Source organism: Strix aluco, chromosome 5, assembly GCF_031877795.1.
Source record: "Strix aluco isolate bStrAlu1 chromosome 5, bStrAlu1.hap1, whole genome shotgun sequence".
Classification (NCBI taxonomy): Eukaryota; Metazoa; Chordata; class Aves; order Strigiformes; family Strigidae; genus Strix; species Strix aluco.
In genome coordinates this window covers 33,716,178-33,727,811 of record NC_133935.1, presented here as the reverse complement: position 1 = coordinate 33,727,811, position 11,634 = coordinate 33,716,178, and the positions used below count along the sequence as shown (strand labels likewise).

General features: G+C 44.5%; 1 protein-coding gene across 1 annotated transcript in view; it reads right to left on the bottom strand.

Annotated features, from left to right (window-relative positions):
* Nucleotides 1-3,886: 3,886 nt before the first annotated feature.
* Nucleotides 3,887-11,634, bottom strand: part of GRIN2B (glutamate ionotropic receptor NMDA type subunit 2B) — a 203,587-nt gene continuing 195,839 nt past the window's right edge. Inside the window, exons 11-13 of the mRNA XM_074826859.1 lie at nt 9,651-9,838; nt 7,651-7,889; nt 3,887-5,794 (exon numbers count right to left, since the gene is read on the bottom strand). Coding sequence (XP_074682960.1) covers nt 3,887-5,794; nt 7,651-7,889; nt 9,651-9,838 — 2,335 coding nt within the window. The remainder of the gene's footprint in view (nt 5,795-7,650; nt 7,890-9,650; nt 9,839-11,634) is intronic.

Here is an 11,634-nt window from a genome sequence, read left to right as displayed (position 1 = left end):
GTGCAGAAACCTTCAGAGAGGGGAAATGTTCCCAGCCACTGCCCCAGAAAATACTGGTGTTTCTACAGGAGAGAGAGAGAAATGGCAAGAGAGGGGATGTGGAGTTTTGTTAGGCTCTGGCATGAAATCTCATTCTTTTCTGGACAGGTAATAAACAGCACGTGGGTGGTTTTCCAGTATAGACAACACCTGCTGCTAATATTACCTGATTGATTCACTTGAATACTTAGAATGAAAATACACCAAATCTAAAATTCTAAATATATAATCAGAGTTTAATAACATCATCAATTTATTTTCTGAATTATACCCTCCCCCTCCCACCCCCTCCCCTTTATCTCTGTCCCAAAACTTGTTGACCTGTCAGAACTAAAATAAACAAAGCAACCAGAAAAGATCGCTTATAGGAGAAAGGATTAACCTGATGGACACGTGGCCTAATCTATTATGGGAGAAGGCAAAATACCAGGCTCCTGTGGGTAGACCAGTGGTTCAGTCCAGAATTTCCAGTTCTTCTTTTCTGGTTGCCCTAGAGCATTCGAGTGGTTTGTGGCACAGTTAATATTTGCAGAGCACTCGGAGTGTTAACAGTGCTACAACAGTATCAACACTAGATAATGATTTTGGCAAACTATCATCTGCCTATCAGTGGAACAAGGGACAGACCAGTTCGGAGAAAATACGAACCAACTTTCACCCCAGAACACAAAAATCAGAACCTTTAAGAAGAGATTTGAAAAAAGTTCCATTAACTTCTTTTTGGTTTGTTTTCGGCTTAATTTCCCTGCAGAGCCACCCTCCAGGTTTCCTCATTCCAGGTGGGGAGGGACAGAAAAGTACCCAGATAACCGCCAAAGAGATTAGCTGCCCTCGCCAGCTGTCAAGCTCCCCCCCAAGCCCTTAGGAAATACCAGAAATTATCACGAGCTTTCCCAGGTCCAAGATTTCTAAACCAAAGTAGCATTGGAGAAGTCTCTTAATGTCAAAGTGATGGTCCAACCTGAGCGGCCAACTTGATGGTTCACCCCACCACTATCAAGACAGCGTAGTGCCTTGAGGCCCAAACTCCACAGAGAGATGCTGGTACAGAGAGTTTATATGCAAAAAGGAATTGGGGGTGTTCCCATCAAAACATGAAACCCTGCTGGCAAGGCTTGAAGTGACGTTCCGGCGTCTTCCATTCATGAAGATAAAGGTGACAGGGCGATACGGGGGGCCTTGGGGGAACACAACACACATGGGTTTCTCTCTCTCTCTCTCTCTCTCTCTCTCTTTTTTTCCTCATTCATACGGCCTCGACCCGCGTAAACCGCTTCCAAAAACGCAGCCTGAAAAGTCGTAGAAAACAAACAGAACTGAAACAAACTTCCCCTCCCTCCCACCCCACGACCTGAATATTCACGAGAAGAGAAACACCAATTTATACAAAAACGCAATAAAAAAGAAATATTTACAAATGAAAGGAACGCCTTCTTGGTGGCCGCTGTCAGAGGCATCTGACAAGCTGCCGTGTGTTCTGGATTGCAGATCGCGCTGTTAATTTGTTTGGTTTCTTTTTTTTTTTTTTTTCTTTTTTCTTTTCCTTTTTTGTCCTTGTAATGAGAGAAGAGGGAAAGAATAAGAAGTTCCCTTACCCCGAAGACTAAGGGGTGGCATTACAAAGACTCTCCCCCTCTTCCCTCCTTAATTTCCTCAGTGAAATGTAAGAAAATATTCCCCTCACCAACCCTGCCCACCCTCTCCTCACACTCTTTGACTTTACAGGCAAATCCCACCCTCCCTCCGCCCCAGCTTTAAAAAATAAATAAATAGGTAAATAAATAAAAGGCCTTCTGTTGGCTTAAAAAGAGAAAGATAAGATAAAATCAACCAGGGTGCAGTGAGGAATGTGAGACAGGTGGCTTTCAGCTCCAAGAAATGTGACTCATAAAGATAGGGCTGCCATCGCTTTTCGGAGTTAGTCCCCAGCAGTGTCCCCATGCCCTCAGCACAGGGCTCTCTCAACCCTTCCCCTGGTGAGCCACAGTCATCGAGACACTGGGACAGACCCAGGATAAGCAGGACAAACTTTGCCATATCTCTCAGGACAGTAGAGGTCGACCCACACCCCCACCTTAGGAGAAAGAAGACATATGAAAGGGGAGTTCAGCTCCTCACTCCTACCACTGTTCCCTTTCCTTTAGTCTAACTTGCATCTAAAATGATACAATGGAAAGAAAAAACCACTCTTATTGATACTACGTGCACCAGGAAAGCTGTCACTACAACTGCAGGGATGGGAAACCCTAGGCTATTCCAGCTTTACACCTGTGCTAGTATCTCTCTCTCTCGCACACAGAGGCATACGTACACGTACACACTCACCTCAGCCTTGCATGTCTTGTCTTCAGTCCTCAGCTCAAGTTTCTGTGCTCTCTGGCATTTATTCAAGCACACCCCTTCCCAGGAAGACAAGACGTGTACTTCCCCTGTACATTCAATAGTAAATATACATATGTATTTCCCATGGGTGCGCATACCCTCCTCACATATCCACATGTACAAGGAGGCATTTGAAACAGTCCACCAGCCCCACTGCCACCACACACACCCTTTCATGGCATTTTTTTTTTCTCTCCAGCACCACGCCAGCATTGGCAGAGGGCACCCTATTCTTTTTGTTCCAACCTGCTGGCCAAGGGTAAGAATGGCAGAAGGATGAAAACCCTTTTTTCCCTGCCCTCCTTGCTAAAAGGACATGCCAAAACAGGGTTGGTGTCCCCTGAAATGACAGTGACAAAACTTCCCACCTTTCCCTACTCTTTAGCTCTGTTCCACTGTGTTTGTTATCCAGACACCTTATAGGATCATGGGATTATTTTGCTTTTTCCACAGAGATTTCAAGTATAAAGTTATCATATATACTCACGTATAGGCTAACCCGTACTACACGCTGTTCCCACCCTTGAAGTATGTCACAACTAGTGAGCAATTCATAGCTAATGAACCAACCCTGTGCCCCTTTCCCCAAACTCCTCTCATTTCAGTGCAAACCAGCATCCTCTGTCAGAGATCCCAGCAGCCTCCCTGATTCCAGGGTTGCTTTCCCAAACTCAGACCCCACTTCCTTTCCATCTCTCCCACTGGTCTGCCACAGATCCAATGGCTGTAACAGCCATAGTGAAACCACTTGCCAGACCTGCAGACAAGCCTTCTCTCCCTCTCCCCACACCCCCCAGCAGACAATTCAAAATTTTAGCGTAAAATTTCTCAGCATATACGCAAATATTTTTCAGCCCTAAACCCCCATAGTCTTCACAAAATAATGTAGCGAGAACCTCAGTATAGCTAACATATAAGTGCATCAAGTTAGTCATGTTATTCCCCCTTCACTTTCTCCACGTCTTCAAACACTACTCTTTTCTAGGCAGTTTTAGGAAGAGTTGCCTGAGCAAGCATATTTTCCTGCATGTCCATTACACTGCTTCTGCTGTCTCCTCCTGCCACACATGTGTGCACATGCCTTTCTCTGCCGGGAGACAGCAAAAGTGAAACACTAGTCACTGCTGCTCCCCCTCAGCCCTTCCCTGACTTTTTCTCCACTTCCTGAAATCACAAGCAAGGATATCCAACTCCAACGTCACTGTAAAGTGCAATGGCCAGGAATGGAGGAGAATGGGAGGAGCAAGAACATGGAAAAAGAGATAAAAGGGGAAGGATGGGAAAGAGGAGGAGGAAGAGGGGAAACCAAAGAGGTGGCACTTGTCACCAGTGCTGCACTACTCAGAACTCCAGTATCCCACAAACTAAGGATGACCCAGGAGAGTAGCCGATGGGATTGATCCCACCCCACCCTCCCACGCTCCACATACACCCCCAGTCCCTCCCCGCGCTCTTCCCCTCTCACTCAAACGTCAGACTCAATACTGGAGAGTTTCTCATAAACATGCCCGTTGCTGGAGCCATTGAAAGCCCTGGGGTTTTTGTTGTTAGGCACACAGGGGTTGGACTGGTTCCCTATACAGATGTCCTTCTGGAAACGGGCTGGCACAGCCCCATGAAGGGCTGAGACCACCGGCTTGTTGGTGGTGACGATGGCTCGGAAGTCTGGCCTGGCTTTGGGCCCTCCTGCCACCACAGGCTGCCTGAAGAAATAAGATTTGCTGCCGTGGAGCAAGCATTGGTCATCCCCAAAAGTGGGGATGAAAGGGTTTTGGGTGACCCGGTCGGGGTAGAGCGACTTGCTGAGCATGTAGCCCCCGCTGCTGCCGGGGTTGTTGTGGTGGTGGTAGCTGGTGGCGGGCACTGAGGACTTGTTGTTGGCAAAGGTGGTCTCACTGGCTGGCATCTCAAACATGTGGGCGTAGGGGCTCCCCTCCAAAAAGCGGCCCTTGTCCTTGAGGCTGACACTGCGGGGGGCCAGGGCCGAGTCATCCTTCTGCAGGTCCACAAAGGTGTCGTAGGAGTGCTGCCGGCGGAGCTTGTTGCGGTTCTTCTTCTGCACCTTGGAGGCAGAATTAGAAGGGCTCTGAGGATATTTGGAGGAGGAGGTGGCGCTGGTGGCCACGGGCACAGGGGCAGGTGGCTGGTCCAGCTCTTGGAGTGAGTTGTCCTCACTGATGTCATACAGGTTGCCGGCTTTCTTGCAAGCCTCACAGCGGATGCATGCCTGGCGGGTGGAGTTCTGTCCCACCCCTGATGGCGTATAGTTGTGCAGCTTAGAAGGGCAACCGCGACAGAAATTAGCCCCAGGCCGGTCCTCCCAGTCTAGGTTGGTCAGGTTCTTCTCCCACGGTGCCGGGACCCCGCTCACAACACCATGCTTATGCTCGTTGCCTCCACCAAACTCACCCGAGCCATGCTTATGGTGGGCCCTGTTGGTGCAGGATCCACTCCCTCCTCCTCCCGTGTCACGCTTAAACTCTTCTCCCCGCTCTTTGTAGATATCTGTCAGGTCCACGTGTTCCCAGTGCGGTGAGTTCTCCTTGGCCCGAAACTGGTCCAGGTAGAAGTCTCGTAGCCCTTCCTTGTCCCTGAAGTAGCGCTTGTGGTCAGGTGAGCGGGGTGGGCGCCGGCGGTAGGCCAGCTCTATCTCATCAAACTCCCGCCGGGACTTGGCAGAGGCTGGGCGCTTCTTCAGGCTGTCCTTGTACTGCTGCTTCCGCCGCTTGGCTGCATTGCCCTCGATGTTGCCATAGGTGACTGTGTGAGTGGAAATGTCAGAGACGTCTGAGCGGATCAGGTCATCATGGGCCCCGCTGCCCCCATAGCGGTCACTCTTGAAGGAGAACTTGCCATAGAGGTCACCCAGCTGGCTGTGCTTTGCAGGGGGTAACCCCAGGTCCAAGGGCTTCTTCCCAATGGACCGCGACTGGGCGTTGAAGGGTGGGTTGTCACAGTCGTAGAGCCCATCGATGGAGCTGGTGCTGCCAATGCTGTGGGGGCGGTGGTGGTGGTGGTAGTGGTCCTGATACACATTGCTGTCCTTCAGCTGGAGGTTGCCAAAGGTCCTTTCCACCTCACTAATATAGTCACTAAAGAGGTTCTCCTCACAGGGGGGGTTGTTGTAGGACTTGCAGTCTGAATGGGTGAAGCTGCGGCGGTGTTCAGAGATATCATAGACCGACGACTCACGGCGGATAAAGTCCAGGGCACTCTGTGGTGAGCCATTGACCCCTGACAGGTTGGCCATGTTCTTGGCTGTCCGAAGTAGGCGGAGGATGTTGGAATGGGTGTTGTTCATAGTCGCTGTGGGGGAGTTCATTGCTGACTGGCGTTCCTCGATGGCCACACCGTGGATGCAGCTGTAGATACCCTGAAATGAGAGCAAGCAGGAAGGTAAGTGGTCCTGCAAAGAATACATGAAAGGGGACCTGGACTGGGAAGCACCCTGTGCAGCAACAGCATATTCCTGTAGAATGGCAAGGCCTGTCAGCCTTCCATCATGAAGCACAATCAGACCAAATTAAATCAGACCTGATCTACAAACCCTTGCTGTTCTGCCCCTCTTTCTTACCCCTCACATTTTTCCTTACCCTCCATTCCTCTTCCTCTGCTTTGCTTCATGTCATATCTGTAGGATATAGGAATACCTGCTTGCATCTGTAAGAGTTACTCAAATCTAGTAGGTGTAACACAGAATTTCAAATGGGGAAAATAAAATCCTTGCAAACAAAAGCATCAAGACAAATGATTCTGTGAGGATGAGAGGAAGAAAGTCTGGTTTGGCCCTTGAAATTCATCTGTACATCAGTGAATCAACAAGATGGGAGCTATTCTAAAAAGGGAACAGCTTCATTTGTCATAAACTTAGAGACATTAATCACCAGTACAGATTAGAAAAGGAAACAGAGAAAGAGCAGGACTGCTGAATAGGTATTTAGGTCTTTTGCATCTGGTTGAGTGAGGTACAATAGAACTTTTAATTGCATTCTGTTAAATTTAACAGTGATAACAGGCTCCAAATTGACATCCCTGAAAGTGAAAGTCCTCTATTCAACCTCAAATCAGACAGAAGTGCCTGATCCCTCCACATTCCTCACTAGCTCATTTCATCCATGACACAGACTGTTTGCAAGGGCTACTCCTAGGAGCAGAAGGAAAGGGGTTCATTTATTCCCTGGCCTGCCAAATGGTGCCTGCTGATTAATGTCAATTGTGAAATGGACACCATCACATCATGTTACCATGGTTTCTCAGCAACTAGCAGATGATTAACACTTTTCAGACTTTTCACCAACCTGGCCCATGTTTAACAGATAACTCCAGAATGAAAGAATCTGTACTTAGCTAAGGATCACCAAACACGGTTCCCCGTCTCATCTCCAGATTAAAACAGGTTAGAAACTAACAATATAGAAGAGAGGCTGTTCCCCTGCATTCAAAAAGCTTTGTCATTTCTCCTCAACAATATTTTATGTAGCAATTTTATACTCCTTGCACAATCAAAGTTAATTCTTTTACATCAGACACTGAGGTAAAAAATGCCAAGATTTTACCTCACTTCAGAATGGATCAGAAGGAGGGACCAGTGGCTTGAAAGAGAAAAACAAGCTCCAAATGGGACACTGCTAGTTACACTAATAGCAGAAAGATGACTCAGAAATGACTAGACTCTTTAAATGTAAATATTATGCCCAAAGGCAGATTTGCATAAAGCAATTGCTAAGTTCATGTGGTCATTCTTTCTGGAAGGATTTCTGCATGGTTTAGGGCAAGTCTTTTGGTTAGGGACTTCTAAGTGTCCATGACAGCACACTTCTAGTTAACATAAGGTCAGCCAAACAGCTGTAATATAGAGGACAATGAAAAACTCCAGAATTTCTAATCATGTTATGCACCATTACTCAACTTATTGTCCCCAAATCTGGCCTCTTCACAACTCACTTTGGAGGAGCAGACGGTTACAGTTAACTTCTCTTTGTACTGCATTTTCATTTCCATGTGGAATTTCCCTTTCCATAATCATAATCCAGCAGAGACCAGAAATGTCACATGAAAACATTAGATGCTCTTGCAACATTAATGGTGAAAAGATGCCAACCTTTATCCTGCAGACCACCACCCTATGTCACCTGTGTTTTAGACAGTCTTGGTGGATTTACCCATCTCCAGTACCTCGGACTGTCTGAATAAAGCCTCTGTTCCTCACCACTAGCCAATGACACTCACCCTGCTGATGGAGAAGACCACACCAGGCTTGCCAGAGCAGACACCCATGAAGCAGTGGCGGAATTGCCAGTAGAAGAGATGCTCACAGATGAAGGTGATGAGACTGAGGGCCATGGCTGCTCCCAGCATGTAGAAAACACCTGCCATGTTATCTATATCCAGTTGGCTGCTCATAACCTCATTCTTCTCATTGTGACAAATGCCAGTGAGCCACAGTGCTTCCAGCTCCTCCATCTCCCCTAGAAAGACAGAGAGAAAAAAAGAAACAGGTTATATAGCCCTGCAATGGCTAAAGAGCTCCAGCTGGGGCAGACTGAAAGCAAGAAGCTGATCTAAGGTAATTTTCAGTGGCCATACTCTTTTCCCACTTCTATTACATCCATGAAATATCCTAACTGCCCTTCTGATAGGGGCAGGTGCAATTTGTCACAGGGAAGGCAACTGGATTTTTCCACCGCCAGATATTCGCCACAAAAAGCTGTACCACAGGACACAGCTATCACACTTGCCAAATGTCTACAGTGAGATCCTGAAAAAGTTGTCCACCAGATGCCTGAAGACCAGGCCTCACAAGCTTCCACTTTCATATTAGGTCAATGAAGGGAAAAATCAGTGACTGATACTGGTAGACAAGAATGAGTCACTTCTAAATGAAAACATTGTACATTTCCAGCTCAAAATTCAAAACGTTGATTTTTTAAAATAAAAATGTCTGATTTTGAATTTTTTCCATCATATCCATAGCTCATTAAAACCAGGTGCAATGTTCCCAAAAATATTTGTGCATTTTTATCTGTTTTTCTTCCCTTCAATTTTGTCCAGATTCAACACTTCCAAGCCCTTTGACCAATCAAAAATATTACTATTTTGTATCAGCTAGGAACAAATGTTCTGTAGTCTAATTTCATACCCCACTTACTCCCATTAGGTATTTTCATGAGGGGAGAGTGAGAGATAAACACTCACACACACATACTGAAACATTCAGAAACAAACTAATTTTGCAGATTGGCAATTCTTTTCATGCTGTTAGGAAAGTTAAGTTTTTCACATTGTCAACCTCCAGTCCAGTGACAGGGGGGAAAAATCCATATATTTATGTGACGCCATAGCACAGTCTTTAAAGCTTTATGGAGAACTTATGTCTTTTTCTGAAATGATACATACTAGGCTGTTTAGAAGACAGAACAGCCTATTCATCAGGTGGCCAATTTTCTGCCAAAGTATATCAGAACTATGTTCTTTCCATATTTATTATACCATACGTTATTTTCAGATTTCAGAAAAAACAAAATAAAATAACATGAATTTTATTTATTCAGAAAAAGGACACATCAAGATGTAAAATGAAAAAGGAAAGGCAGGAAAATATTTTCTAAGAAGGAATTTCTTATCCCATGAATAATTTTTTTTTTTAATAATAGCAATTTGTCTGTAAAGGGTGAGATGAATTAGGTAACTATAATGTTCTGAATAAAAACTCACTCCAAAATATGCTTCGGAGTCTCAAGTCCTTCCTTGGGTTTTTTTGAGGTTTTGGGAAATCTGAGTTAACCCTTTCATCCAGAAATATTTGTCTTTTAATTTTATAAACTCTGCATGGCTTGATACTGTCTAGAACTATAAAGAAGGGGATGACCACAGAAAGTCCAGTATAATTAGTGCATTTGGGCATGGCAAAACCTCAAAGGTAGTGAAAAGTTCACAACAGAAATCTTGTTTTTACAAGACACTCTTCACACAAGATATTTTTCAATACACAACTGAGCTGGTTCTATGAAACCTTTAGTGCCTTTGACGTTGCTTTTGATGATACTGCTACCCTGCATCAACAACATAAAACAAGTGAAATCCTCACATTTTTGGTGTAATGCCTCTAACAAACTTAATAATCTCCTGTTCTCAAATCTGAAGCACCAGAGCTAGGAACTTCTATTTCTTACATGCAAAACTTGGTATTTCTTAGGAAACCTCCAACTCTTCTTTTTCTTATCACTTACCATCACCAAAAAGCTGCAGAATGGCAAGATCAACCTGGCGCTTCCAGCCTGAGTCCTTTTGAATAGCAATGCCATAGCCGGTGGAGGCAAACACTTTCCCACTCCCAATCGTCACCAGCTTGCAGCCTTCATCTCTGCCAGCCATGTAGTTTAGCACTGCTGCATCATAAATGAAAGCATCCAACTTCCTGCACAGGTGCAAGAAACAAGAGAAGTATAGTACAGAAAAGATAGAATCTGTATGAGTTCAGAGGTTTTCTCAGGTGATTAAGACAAAATGAACCTCTTTCAGATAGACTACAACAGGTTGCATCTTCGCCTTCATCAGAGTTAACTAAAATCTAAGCCTAGAACCTGTTTACAGGTGAAGCTAGAGGACTGTCTATTTCTTTCTGACTCTTTGATAATCGTAATTTCTGATCTGAAAGAAAATTTGGAATACAAACATACTGCAAGATAAAGATGAATGAAGAAAAAGTCAAGGGGATCTATACTCCTAAGAATAGCTTATATTTCTTTCATCTCAAAGGAACCTAAAATGCTTTATAAAATGTATCATTAGAATTCAAAGTAGAGGTTGGAGTGAGGAAAAGATTACCTCCGACTGAAACTGCTATCATGACTTAACGGAGCAAAATGTAATTTTTTAAAATTAAATATGGTGAGGACATCATGTTTAACTCCTTCGTTACTGTGAAAAGCACTACTGGATCTTTACCAATGTCAAGTGGCCACGATAGCAGCTTTATGGTTTACCATGCTGAGTAGCTCTTTAGTAAAGAGTGCTTAACTGAAAGCCAGAAGAAAAATTCTGTTTCAACACAGAGAAATCCCCATTATGGGCTGGGACGGGTAGACAGCACAACAGACTGATGAGAACCTTCCTCTCGCTGCAACAAATTGATTTGGGTGTGGGGGGCAGTCTTAGGGGGCTGCATCTGCCATATAACCAAAGACAGCTGATGAATAAAACCTCCCACTAGATCTGAAATGAAGCATTTTCCGATAAAAGACCAAAGACCTTCCACCTTGCACATTCTCACACCCACGCTATCTTTTCAACCACCTCCTGCACATATATTTCCAGTATGGTGATTATCTCACTTCAAGTGTGTATCTGTAGGGAAGTCTGTCCAAGGGTGGATATGAAGCCAGGATGACATCTACTGCAAATGATGAGCTCTATTTCATCCATATATTTCCAGGACAGAGCATATTTATTTCCTGGATGATGACCGTCCTGGCAAATATACCTTCCCAGGATGGCATCCAACAATGGTACAATCATTTATAATGGGCTGTGTGCTTCTGAACCTGGCAAACAAGTTTAGGAATATTCAATCAATTTAGTAATTAAATTGGCTGAACATCTTCATTCGTGCTTTGGAATGAACTTTCTCATAAGAGTGCAACAGGAGTGTAATCAAGAATGTTTTTTTTCACTGGGGCTGGACTCTGACAACCAAACTGGTCAGCTCTGGGAGGAAGTCTTTAATTATAAAGCACAAAGGCTTGCAAAATGGCAGTGAATCTGATATTAATATAGGATGAGCTCTTCAAACATACTTTTTGCTAATGATTTTTCCCATGTTTCCCAAATTACCCAAGGAAATGCTCCCATTTTATATACTTTCTTATTATTCAAACAACATTTTGTTCAGCCCTTGATACTAAAATATTCCAGAGAGAAGGGCTACTTCCAAACTGTTTGCTTCAAACATACCTTCCATTACACTATATTAGCTAGTGATACACTGGAGTGGGATTAGTCTGACAAGGATTGTTTCAGCTTCCTGATTAACATAATCTTTTATACACAGAAGGAGGGAAAACAAAGGAAATTCCAGATGACAATATAAATGCTCTGAAAAAACCTTTGTCCACAGAGGTCTGTAAGTTTTTCCTGTGTATGTATAAGGACCCATCAGCATAAAACATCCTAGTCTTTGGGACTAATATACACAAGGCTAACATACACAAGGAT